This window comes from Petromyzon marinus, assembly GCF_048934315.1.
Source record: "Petromyzon marinus isolate PM22_M1 ecotype Great Lakes invasive population chromosome 67 unlocalized genomic scaffold, UKy_Petmar_22M1.pri1.0 chr67_unloc.6, whole genome shotgun sequence".
In the NCBI taxonomy this organism is placed as follows: domain Eukaryota; kingdom Metazoa; phylum Chordata; class Hyperoartia; order Petromyzontiformes; family Petromyzontidae; genus Petromyzon; species Petromyzon marinus.
The window spans coordinates 594,356-607,843 of record NW_027422596.1 but is presented as its reverse complement, the minus strand read 5'-3'; the positions used below and the strand labels follow the sequence as shown (position 1 = coordinate 607,843).

At 53.2% G+C, this 13,488-nt stretch overlaps 2 protein-coding genes across 6 annotated transcripts in view; both read left to right on the top strand.

Moving 5' to 3' along the window:
• Positions 1-13,488, top strand: part of LOC116937743 (ankyrin repeat domain-containing protein 49) — a 390,193-nt gene that overhangs the window by 156,485 nt on the left and 220,220 nt on the right. The window lies entirely within an intron of this gene.
• LOC142907979 (vitamin K-dependent protein S-like) overlaps positions 1-13,488 on the top strand; it is a 147,948-nt gene that overhangs the window by 10,981 nt on the left and 123,479 nt on the right. For both annotated transcript variants that reach the window (XM_076058052.1, XM_076058051.1), the window contains 2 exons: positions 4,253-4,277; positions 9,127-9,201. In XM_076058052.1, the coding sequence (XP_075914167.1) occupies positions 4,253-4,277; positions 9,127-9,201 (100 nt within the window). The remainder of the gene's footprint in view (positions 1-4,252; positions 4,278-9,126; positions 9,202-13,488) is intronic.

The window sequence follows — 13,488 nt, the reverse complement described above, 5'->3', positions numbered from 1 at the left end:
CCTAGACACCTACCTACCTGGCTACCTACCTGCCTAGACACCTAGCTGCCTAGACACCTACCTGCCTGGCTACCTACCTGTCTGGCTACCTACCTGCCTAGCTACCTACCTGCCTAGACACCTGCCTAGACAACTACCTGCCTAGACACTTACCTGCCTAGACACCTACCTGCCTGGCTACCTACCTGCCTGGCTACCTACCTGCCTGGCTACCTACCTGCCTAGACACCTGCCTAAACAATTGCCTGTCTGGCTACCTACCTGACTGGCTACCTACCTGCCTAGACACCTGCCTAGACACCTACCTGCCTGGCTACCTACCTGCCTGACTACCTACCTGCTTAGACACCTACCTGCCTGGCTACCTACCTGCCTAGACACCTGCCTAGACACCTACCTACCTAGCTACGTACCTGCCTGGCTACCTACCGGCCTTGCTACCTACCTGCCTAGACACCTGCCTAGATACCTACCTGCCTGGCTACCTACCTGCCTAGACACCTACCTGGCTGGCTACCTACCTGCCTGGCCAGCTACTTGCCTGGCTACCTACCTGCCTGGCTAGCTACCTGCCTAGACACCTACCTCCCTGGCTACCTACCTGCCTAGACACCTACCTGCCTGGCCACCTACCTACCTAGACGCCTACCTGATGGGCTACGTACATGCCTAGACACCTACCTACCTAGAAACCTACCTGCCTAGACACCTACCTGCCTAGACATCTACCTGCCTAGACATCTACCCGCCTAGACACCTACCCACCTAGACATGTACATACCTAGACACCTACCTGCCTAGACACCTACCTACCTAGACACTTACCTGCCTAGACATCTACCTGCCTAGACACCTACCTGCCTGGCTACCTACCTGCCTAGACACCTACCTGACTGGCCACCTACCTGCCTGGCTACCTACCTGCCTAGACACCTACCTGCCTGGCTACCTACCTGTCTGGCTACCTACCTGCCTAGCTACCTACCTGCCTAGACACCTGCCTAGACACCTACCTGCCTAGACACCTACCTGCCTAGACACCTACCTGCCTAGACACCTACCTGCCTAGACACCTACCTGTGTGGCTACTTACCTGCCTGGCTACCTACCTGCCTGGCTACCTACCTGCTTAGACACCTACCTGCCTGGCCACCTACCTGCATGGCTACCTACCTGCCTAGACACCTACCTGCCTGGCTACCTACCTGCCTAGACACCTGCCTAGACACCTACCTACCTAGCTACATACCTGCCTGGCTACCTACCTGCCTGGCTACCTACCTGCCTAGACACCTGCCTAAACAACTGCCTGTCTGGCTACCTACCTGCCTGGCTACCTACCTGCCTAGACACCTGCCTAGACACCTACCTGCCTGGCTACCTACCTGCCTGTCTACCTACCTGCCTAGACACCTACCTGCCTGGCCACCTACCTGCCTGGCTACCTACCTGCCTAGACACCTACCTGCCTGGCTACCTACCTGCCTAGACACCTGCCTAGACACCTACCTACCTAGCTACGTACCTGCCTGGCTACCTACCTGCCTGGCTACCTACCTGCCTAGACACCTGCCTAGACACCTACCTGCCTGGCTACCTACCTGCCTAGACACCTACCTGGCTGGCTACCTACCTGCCTGGCCAGCTACTTGCCTGGCTACCTACCTGCCTGGCTAGCTACCTGCCTAGACACCTACCTCCCTGGCTACCTACCTGCCTAGACACCTACCTGCCTGGCCACCTACCTGCCTAGACACCTACCTGCCTGGCCACCTACCTACCTAGACGCCTACCTGATGGGCTACGTACATGCCTAGACACCTACCTACCTAGACACCTACCTGCCTAGACACCTACCTGCCTAGACATCTGCCTGCCTAGACATCTACCCGCCTAGACACCTACCCACCTAGACACGTACATACCTAGACACCTACCTGCCTAGACACCTACCTACCTAGACACTTACCTGCCTAGACATCTACCTGCCTAGACACCTACCTGCCTAGACATCTACCTGCCCAAACATCTACCCGCCTAGACACCTACCTGCCTGGCTACCTACCTGCCTAGACCCCTACCTGGCTGGCTACCTACCTACCTAGACACCTACCTGCCTAGACACCTACCTGCCTAGACACCTACCTACCTAGACACCGACTTGCCTAGACACCTACCTACCTAGACACCTACCTGCCTAGACACTTACCTACCTAGACACCTACCTGCCTAGACACCTACCTACCTAGACACCTGCCTAGACACCTACCTACCTAGACACCTACCTGCCTAGACACCTACCTGCCTGGCCAGCTCCCTGCCTAGACGCCTACCCGATGGGCTACCTACATGCCTAGACACCTACCTACCTAGACACCTACCTGCCTAGACAACTACCTGCCTAGACACCTAGCTGCCTAGACACCTACCTGCCTAGACATCTACCTGCCTAGACACCTACCTGCCTAGACAACTACCTGCCTAAACACCTACCTGCCTAGACCACTACCTGCCTAGACACCTAGCTGCCTAGACACCTACCTACCAAGACACCTACCTGCCTAGACAACTACCTGCCTAGACACCTAGCTGCCTAGACACCTACCTGCCTAGACACATACATACTTAGACACCTACCTGCCTATACAACTACCTACCTAGACACTTACCTGCCTAGACACCTACCTGCCTAGACACCTACCTGCCTAGACACCTACCTACCTAGACACATACCTGCCTAGACATCTACCTGCCTAGACACCTACCTACCTGGACACCTACCTGCCTAGACACCTACCTACCTAGACACCTACCTGCCTAGACACCTACCTGCCTAGATATCTGCCTGCCTAGACATCTACCCGCCTAGACACCTACCCGCCTAGACACGTACATACCTAGACACCTACCTGCCTAGACACCTACCTACCTAGACACTTACCTGCCTAGACATCTACCTGCCTAGACACCTACCTGCCTAGACATCTACCTGCCCAAACATCTACCCGCCTAGACACCAACTTGCCTGGCTACCTACCTGCCTAGACCCCTACCTGGCTGGCTACCTACCTACCTAGACACCTACCTGCCTAGACACCTACCTGCCTAGACACCTACCTACCTAGACACCGACCTGCCTAGACACCTACCTACCTACCTAGACACCTACCTGCCTAGACACCTACCTACCTAGACACCTACCTGCCTAGACACCTACCTACCTAGACACCTGCCTAGACACCTAACTACCTAGACACCTACCTGCCTAGACACCTACCTGCCTGGCCAGCTCCCTGCCTAGACGCCTACCTGATGGGCTACCTACATGCCTAGACACCTACCTACCTAGACACCTACCTGCCTAGACAACTACCTGCCTAGACACCTAGCTGCCTAGACACCTACCTGCCTAGACATCTACCTGCCTAGACACCTACCTGCCTAAACACCTACCTGCCTAGACAACTACCTGCCTAGACACCTAGCTGCCTAGACACCTACCTACCAAGACACCTACCTGCCTAGACAACTACCTGCCTAGACACCTAGCTGCCTAGACACCTAGCTGCCTAGACACCTACCTGCCTAGACACATACATACTTAGACACCTACCTGCCTATACAACTACCTACCTAGACACTTACCTGCCTAGACACCTACCTGCCTAGACACCTACCTGCCTAGACACCTACCTACCTAGACACCTACCTGCCTAGACATCTACCTGCCTAGACACCTACCTACCTGGACACCTACCTAGACACCTACCTGCCTAGACACCTACCTGCCTAGACACCTACCTGCCTAGACACCTACCTACCTAGACACCTACCTACCCAGACACCTATCTAGACACCTACCTGCCTAGAAATCTACCTGACTAGACATCTACCTACCTAGACACCTACCTACCTAGACACCTATCTAGACAAATACCTAGACACCTACCTGCCTAGACACCCACCTGACTAGACATCTACCCAACTAGACACCTACCTACCTAGACACCTACCTAGACACCTACCTAGATACCTACCTACCTGCCTAGACACCTACCTACCTACGTAGACACCTACGTAGACACCTACCTACCTGCATAGACACCTACATACCTGCCTAGACACCTACCTACCTAGACACCTACCTACCTACCTAGACACCTACCTAGACAACTACCTAGACACCTACCTGCCTGCCCACCTGCCTGATGCTAACGCTGTGATCCATGTTCTGTGTTCTTTTTTCCCCCAGGAGTACTTCTACCCAAGATACCAAGGTGAATGGAGTGTGACAGCACTTGTAGAAGGGCAGCTAGAGAGACTGGTGATGTTCTAGAAGGGCAGCTAGAGAGCCTGGTGATGTTGTAGAAGGGCATCTACCTGCCTAGACACTTACCTGCCTAGACACCTACCTAGACAACTACCTGCCTAGACACCTACCTACCTTCTAGAAGGGCAGCTAGAGAGCCTGGTGATGTTGTAGAAGGGCAGCTAGAGAGCCTGGTGATGTTCTAGAAGGGCAGCTAGAGAGCCTAGTGATGCTCTAGAAGGGCAGCTAGAGAGACTGGTGATGTTCTAGAAGGGCAGCTGAGAGCCTGGTGATGTTCTAGAAGGGCAGCTAGAGAGCCTAGTGATGTTCTAGAAGGGCAGCTAGAGAGTCTGGTGATGTTCTAGAAGGGCAGCTAGAGATCCTGGTGATGTTCTAGAAGGGCAGATAGAGAGACTGGTGATGTTCTAGAAGGGCAGCAAGAGAGCCTGGTGATGCTCAAGAAGGGCAGCTAGAGAGCCTGGTGATGTTCTAGAAGGGCAGCTAGAGAGCCTGGTGATGTTCTAGAAGGGCAGGTAAAGAGCCTGGTGATGTTCTAGAAGGGCAGCTAGAGAGACTGGTGATGCTCTAGAAGGGCAGCTAGATAACCTGGTGATGTTCTAGAAGGGCAGCTAGAGAGACAGGTGATGTTCTAGAAGGGCAGCTAGAGAGCCTGGTGATGTTCTAGAAGGGCAGCTGGAGAACCTGGTGATATTCTAGAAGGGCAGCTAGAGAGCCTGGTGATGTTCTAGAAGGGCAGCTAGAGAGACTGGTGATGCTCTAGAAGGGCAGCTAGAGAGCCTGGTGATGTTCTAGAAGGGCAGCTGGAGAACCTGGTGATATTCTAGAAGGGCAGCTAGAGAGACTGGTGATGTTGTAGAAGGGCAGCTAGAGAGCCTGGTGATGTTGTAGAAGGGCAGCTAGAGAGCCTGGTGATGTTCTAGAAGGGCAGCTAGATAGCCTGGTGATGCTCTAGAAGGGCAGCTAGAAAGCCTGGTGATGCTCTAGAAGGGCAGCTAGAGAGCCTGGTGATGTTGTAGAAGGGCAGCTAGAGAGCCTGGTGATGTTCTAGAAGGGCAGCTAGAAAGCCTGGTGATGCTCTGGAAGGGCAGCTAGAGAGCATGGTGATGTTGTAGAAGGGCAGCTAGAGAGACTGGTGATGTTCTAGAAGGGCAGCTAGAGAGACTGGTGATGTTCTAGAAGAGCAGCTAGAGAGACCGGTGATGCTCTAGAAGGGCAGCTAGAGAGCCTGGTGATGTTCTAGAAGGGCAGCTAGATAGCCTGGTGATGTTCTAGAAGGGCAGCTAGAGACCCTGGTGATGTTCCAGAAGGGCAGCTAGAGAGACTGGTGATGTTCTAGAAGGGCAGCTAGAGAGCCTGGTGATGTTCTAGAAGGGCAGCTAGAGAGCCTGGTGATGTTCTAGAAGGGCAGCTAGAGAGCTTGGTGATGCTCTAGAAGGGCAGCTAGAGAGACTGGTGATGCCCTAGAAGGGCAGCTAGAGAGCTTGGTGATGTTCTAGAAAGGCAGCTGAGAGTCTGGTGATGTTCTAGAAGGGCAGCTGAGAGCCTGGTGATGTTCTAGAAGGGCAGCTAGAGAGACTGGTGATGTTCTAGAAGGGCAGCTAGATCACCTGGTGATGCTCTAGAAGGGCAGCTAGAGAGCCTGGTGATGCTCTAGAAGGGCAGCTAGAGAGACTGGTGATGTTGTAGAAGGGCAGCTAGAGAGCCTGGTGATGTTCTAGAAGGGCAGCTAGAGAGCCTGGTGATGTTCTAGAAGGGCAGCTAGAGAGACTGGTGATGTTCTAGAAGGGCAGCTAGAGAGACTGGTGATGCTCTAGAAGGGCGGCTAGAGAACCTAGTGATGTTCTAGAAGGGCAGCTAGAGAGACGGGTGATGTTCTAGAAGGGCAGCTAGAGAGTCTGGTGATGTTCTAGAAGGGCAGCTAGAGAGCCTGCTGATGCTCTAGAAGGGCAGCTAGAGAGACTGGTGATGCTCTAGAAGGGCAGCTAGAGAGACTGGTGATGTTCTAGAAGGGCAGCTAGAGAGACTGGTGATGTTGTAGAAGGGCAGCTAGAGAGCCTGGTGATGTTCTAGAAGGGCAGCTAGAGAGCCTGATGATGTTCTAGAAGGGCAGCTAGAGAGACTGGTGATGTTCTAGAAGGGCAGCTAGAGAGCCTGGTGATGCTCTAGAAGGGCAGCTAGAGAGCCTGGAGATGTTCTAGAAGGGCAGCTAGAGAGACTGGTGATGTTGTAGAAGGGCAGCTAGAGAGCCTGGTGATGTTCTAGAAGGGCAGCTAGAGAGCCTGGTGATGTTCTAGAAGGGCAGCTGGAGAACCTGGTGATATTCTAGAAGGGCAGCTAGAGAGCCTGGTGATGTTCTAGAAGGGCAGCTAGAGAGACTGGTGATGTTCTAGAAGGGCAGCTAGAGAGACTGGTGATGCTCTAGAAGGGCAGCTAGAGAGCCTGGTGATGTTGTAGAAGGGCAGCTAGAGAGCCTGGTGATGTTGTAGAAGGGCAGCTAGAGAGTCTGGTGATGTTCTAGAAGGGCAGCTAGAGAGTCTGGTGATGTTCTAGAAGGGCAGCTAGAGAGCCTGGTGATGTTCTAGAAGGGCAGCTAGAGAGCCTGGTGATGTTCTAGAAGGGCAGCTAGAGAGCCTGGTGATGCTCTAGAAGGGCAGATAGAGAACCTGGTCATGTTCTAGAAGGGCAGCAATAGAGACTGGTGATGCTCTAGAAGGGCAGCTAGAGAGACTGGTGATGCTCTAGAAGGGCAGGTAGATAACCTGGTGATATTCTAGAAGGGCAGCTAGAGAGACTGGTGATGTTCTAGACGGGCAGCTAGAGAGCCTGGTGATGTTCTAGAAGGGCAGCTAGAGAGCCTGGTGATGTTCTAGAAGGGCAGCTAGAGAGCCTGGTGATGCTCTAGAAGGGCAGATAGAGAACCTGGTCATGTTCTAGAAGGGCAGCAATAGAGACTGGTGATGCTCTAGAAGGGCAGCTAGAGAGACTGGTGATGCTCTAGAAGGGCAGGTAGATAACCTGGTGATATTCTAGAAGGGCAGCTAGAGAGACTGGTGATGTTCTAGACGGGCAGCTAGAGAACCTGGTGATGTTCTAGAAGGGCAGCTAGAGAGCCTGGTGATGTTCTAGAAGGGCAGCTAGAGAGACTAGTGATGTTCTAGAAGGGCAGCTAGAGAGACTGGTGATGTTCTAGAAGGGCAGCTAGAGAGACTGGTGATGTTCTAGAAGGGCAGCTAGAGAGACTGGTGATGTTCTAGAAGGGCAGCTAGAGAGACTGGTGATGTTCTAGAAGGGCAGCTAGAGAGACTGGTGATGTTCTAGAAGGGCAGCTAGAGAGTCTGGTGATGTTCTAGAAGGGCAGCTAGAGAGCCTGCTGATGCTCTAGAAGGGCAGCTAGAGAGCCTGGTGATGCTCTAGAAGGGCTGCTAGAAAGCCTGGTGATGTTGTAGTAGGGCAGCTATAGAGCCTGGTGATGCTCTAGAAGGGCAGCTAGAGAGCCTGGTGATGTTGTAGTAGGGCAGCTATAGAGCCTGGTGATGTTCTAGAAGGGCAGCTAGAGAGCCTGGCGATGTTGTAGTAGGGCAGCTAGAGAGCCTGGTGATGCTCTAGAAGGGCAGCTAGAGAGACTGGTGATGTTCTAGAAGGGCAGCTAGAGAGACTGGTGATGTTCTAGAGGGGCAGCTAGAGAGACTGGTGATGCTCTAGAAGGGCAGCTAGAAAGCTTGGTGATGTTCTAGAAGGGCAGCTAGAGAGCCTGGTGATGTTCTAGAAGGGCAGCTAGAGAGCCTGGTGATGTTCTAGAAGGGCAGCTAGAGATCCTGGTGATGTTCTAGAAGGGCAGCTAGAGAGACTGGTGATGCTCTAGAAGGGCAGCTAGAGAGACTGGTGATGTTCTAGAAGGGCAGCTAGAGAGCCTGGTGATGTTCTAGAAGGGCAGCTAGAGAGCCTGGTGATGTTCTAGAAGGGCAGCTAGAGAGACTGGTGATGTTCTAGAAGGGCAGCTAGAGAGCCTGGTGATGCTCTAGAAGGGCAGCTAGAGAGACTGGTGATGTTCTAGAAGGGCAGCTAGAGAGCCTGGTGATGTTCTAGAAGGGCAGCTAGAGAGTCTGGTGATGCTCTACAAGGGCAGCTAGAGATCCTGGTGATGTTCTAGAAGGGCAGCTAGAGAGACTGGTGATGCTCTACAAGGGCAGCTAGAGAGCCTGGTGATGTTGTAGAAGGGCAGCTAGAGAGACTGGTGATGTTCTAGAAGGGCAGCTAGAGAACCTGGTGATGCTCTACAAGGGCAGCTAGAGAGCCTGGTGATGTTGTAGAAGGGCAGCTAGAGATCCTGGTGATGTTCTAGAAGGGCAGCTAGAGAGCCTGGTGATGTTCTAGAAGGGCAGCTAGAGAGCCTGGTGATGTTCTAGAAGGGCAGCTAGAGATCCTGGTGATGTTCTAGAAGGGCAGCTAGAGAGACTGGTGATGCTCTACAAGGGCAGCTAGAGAGTCTGGTGATGTTCTAGAAGGGCAGCTAGAGAGCCTGGTGATGTTCTAGAAGGGCAGCTAGAGAACCTGGTGATGCTGTAGAAGGGCAGCTAGAGAGCCTGGTGATGTTCTAGAAGCGGTGGCTGAGGGTTGAGGAGTGGGGAGGAGTTGGTGAGGGGTTGGTGAGGGGTGGTGGGTTGTGGTGAGGGGTGGGGTGGAGGGGTTGGTGAGGGGTGGGGTTGGTGTAGATGGTGATTGGTGAGTGGGAGGGAGATGACCTCTTGGCCTTGACCTCTTCACCCCCCCCCTCCCCCCCCCCCCCTTGGGGTCAGAGTGCAGCAGGAAGTTGGGAGCAGCCCCTCGGAGTGATGACGATGCGAAGAGAATCTTCAAGGGCTGTGTGCGGGGTGAGCAGCAGCAGCATCATCATCAGCATCATCAGCAGCAGCAGCAGCATCAACAGCATCATCATCAGCAGCAGCAGCATCATCATCATCAACAGCAGCATCATCATCATCATCAGCAGCATCAACAGCATCATCAGCAGCATCAACAGCATCATCATCATCAGCAGCAGCAGCATCAACAGCATCATCATCATCAACAGCAGCAGCATCATCAGCAGCATCATCATCAGCAGCAGCATCATCATCAGCAGCATCATCAGCAGCAGCATCAACAGCATCATCAGCAGCAGCATCAACAGCATCATCAGCAGCATCATCAGCAGCAGCATCATCATCAGCAGCATCATCATTAGCAGCAGCATCATCAGCAGCATCTTCATCAACAGCAACATCATCATCAGCAGCGGCATCATCATTACCAGCATGATAATCAGCAGCAGCATCATCATCAGCAGCATCATCATTAGCAGCAGCATCATCAGCAGCATCATCATCATCAACAGCAGCATCATCAGCAGCATCATCATCAGCAGCATCATCATCAGCAGCAGCATCAGCATCATCATCAGCAGCAGCATCATCATCATTGCCAGCAGCATCATGAAAATAATCGGCAGCAGCATGTGTTGGAGTCTTGAGTCTCTCTCATCATCATCATCACGGTGGCCAGGAGATGTTAACTACCTCGCCTGGTCTACAGGAGGTCGTGGGTTCTACCCCGACCCTGACGATGCCTGCTGCTACTGCTGCTGTATTTGTGGAGTCTGTGTCTCTCTCATCATCATCATCACGGTGGCTAGGAGATGTTAACTACCTCGCCTGGTACACAGGAGGTCGTGGGTTCGATCCTGAACCTAACGATGCCTGCTGCTGTATATGTGGAGTCTGCGTCTCTCATCATCATCATCATTACGGTGGCTAGGAGATGTTGATGACCTCGCCTGGTTCACAGGAGGTCGTGGGTTCTACCCCGACCCTGAAGATGCCTGCTGCTGCTGTAGATGTGGAGTCTGAGTCTCTCTCTCTCTCTCTCATCATCATCACGGTGGCCAGGAGATGTTGACTGCCTCGCCTGGTCTACACGGGGTCGACCCTGACGATGCCTGCTGCTGCTGTAGATGTGGAGTCTGAGTCTCTCTCTCTCTCTCATCATCATCACGGTGGCTAGGAGATGTTGACTACCTCGCCTGGTCTACAGGAGGTCGTGGGTTCTACCCCGACCCTGACTATGCCTGCTGCTGCGGCTCCTGTATTTGTGGAGTCTGTGTCTCTCTCTCTCATCGTCATCATCACGGTGGCTAGGAGATGTTGATGACCTCGCCTGGTATACAGGAGGTCGTGGGTTCGATCCCGACCCTGACGATGCCTGCTGCTACTGCTGCTGTAGATGTGGAGTCTGCGTCTCTCTCTCTCATCATCATCACGGTGGCTGTGAGATGTTGACTACCTCGCCTGGTCTACAGGAGGTCGTGGGTTCTACCCCGACCCTGAAGATGCCTGCTGCTGCTGTAGATGTGGAGTCTGAGTCTCTCTCTCTCTCTCATCATCATCACGGTGGCTATGAGATGTTGACTCCCTCGCCTGGTCTACAGGAGGTCGTGGGTTCGATCCCGACCCTGACGATGCCTGCTGCTGTATATTTGGAGTCTGCGTCTCTCTCTCTCTCTCATCGTCATCACGGTGGCTAGGAGATGTTAACTACCTCGCCTGGTACACAGGAGGTCGTGGGTTCGACCACCGACCCTGACGACGCCTGCTGCTGCTGTAGATGTGGAGTCTGCGTCTCTCTCATCATCATCATCATCACGGTGGCCAGGAGATGTTGACTACCTCGCCTGGGTACAGGAGGTCGTGGGTTCGATCCAGACCCTGACTATGCCTGCTACTGCTGCTGCTGTAGATGTGGAGTCTGCGTCTCTCTCTCTCTCATCATCATCACGGTGGCTGTGAGATGTTGACTACCTCACCTGGTCTACAGGAGGTCGTGGGTTCGATTACCCTGAGAGATGTTGACTCCCTCGCCTGGTACACAGGAGGTCGTGGGTTCGATTACCCTGTGAGATGTTGACTACCTCGCCTGGTATACAGGAGGTCGTGGGTTCGATTACCCTGAGAGATGTTGACTACCTCGCCTGGTATACAGGAGGTCGTGGGTTCGATTACCCTGTGAGATCTTCTTTGGTTCTTTCGGTAAAGTCACGTAGAATGAGAATAAAATAATAAATTGATAAAATAAAATAACACAATAATATTCTCACGACGTTTCGGCCACAACACAAGCGGCCTTCATCAGGTGAAGGGGGCGAGACTGTCTGGTAGGACAGCGCTGGAGTGCTTGGCAAACTACCCTTTCTGGATGTCTTAATTAAAAGGAGACATGATGGTTCAATGAGCCACTCTGTCTACAGGAAAACTACCCATACAGACGCTTACTTGAAACCGGATTCCCACCACCATCCATCCCAGAAGAACTGCCTCATCAAGACTCTATACCATAGAGCCCAATGCATTTCCGACCAGGAACACATTACCAGTGAACTCAAGCACGTACACCAGGCTCTCAGGGCTAATGGCTACTCCGACTACACAATCCGCAAAGCCATCACTCCAGTCATGAAGAAGGATCCTCTTGTGGAGCCACTCAAAACCATCACCTTACCCTACATTGCAGGGGTCACTAAAAAGATCTCCAAAATCCTGAATAAACACAAGATCCAGGTCCGATTCAACACAGTACACAAAATCTGTGATTTAGTTCCATCTGTAAAAGATGCTCTTCCAGACATACAGTACCCGGGCGTTTACAAACTAAAGTGCCTCTGTGGTAGTAGCTACATTGGAGAAACCAAAAGACATATCTCGGACCGCATCCGCGAACATAAAGCAGACTTGAAACACGGTAAGACGAACTCCTCTGCCGTGGCAGATCACTGTTACAATTCAGTGGGCTCACATGACATTGACTTCTCCAAGACGGAGGTTCTTTGCAAACCAAATGGCTACCATGAGAGATTCGTTCATGAGGCCATTCACATATACAAGCACAGAGACAATTTCAACCGAGAAGATGGATTCAGGCTTAGTAACCACTGGAAAGATGTGTTAAATCATTTCTGTTCTTAATTAATTGTAATTTTACGATGACCTTCAGACCGCAGCTCTTTCGCCAGCATTGCCTCTTAATACCTCTCACACCACGGTTAATGGTATGGTTTACAACATGGAGTATAAGAAAAGGAAAAAACCCACTCCAGCGCTGTCCTACCAGACAGTCTCGCCCCCTTCACCTGATGAAGGCCGCTTGTGTTGTGGCCGAAACGTCGTGAGAATATTATTGTGTTATTTTATTTTATCAATTTATTATTTTATTCTCATTCTACGTGACTTTACCGAAAGAACCAAAGAAGATGAATCATTGCAGTCACGAAAGCTTTAAATCGAAATTTACCCTGTGAGATGTTGACTCCCTCGCCTGGTCTACAGGAGGCCGACCCTGACGATGCCTTCCCCGGCTGTTGTTTTCTCACGCGGCACATTGGCGATGTTGGAGGGGTCTCAAAAGGGAGCAGCTCAGTGGGGTGGCTCGTCCCGTTAGTGACCCCTACCCCCTCGCTCTCTCCTACCCCCTCGCTCTACACCTACCCCCTCTCTCTACACCTACCCCCTCGCTCTCCCCTACCCCCTCGCTCTCCCCTACCTCCTCTCTCTACACCTACCCCCTCGCTCTCCCCTACCCCCTCTCTCTATACCTACCCCCTCGCTCTCCCCTACCCCCTCGCTCTCCCCTACCCCCTCGCTCTCTCCTACCCCCTCGCTCTCCCCTACCCCCTCGCTCTCCCCTACCCCCTCTCTCTACACCTACCCCCTCTCTCTACACCTACCCCCTCGCTCTCCCCTACCCCCTCGCTCTCCCCTACCCCCTCTCTCTACACCTACCCTCTCGCTCTCCCCTACCCCCTCGCTCTCCCCTACCCCCTCGCTCTCCCCTACCCCCTCTCTCTACACCTACCCCCTCGCTCTCCCCAACCCCCTCTCTCTACACCTACCCCCTCGCTCTCCCCTACCCCCTCGCTCTCCCCTACCCCCTCGCTCTCCCCTACCCCCTCTCTCTCCCCTACCCCCTCTCTCTACACCTACCCCCTCGCTCTCCCCTACCCCCTCACTCTCCCCTACCCCCTCTCTCTCTCCTACCCCCTCGCTCTCCCCTACCCCCTCGCTCTCCCCTACCCCCTCTCTCTACACCTACCCCCTCTCTCTACACCTACCCCCTCGCTCTCCCCTACCCCC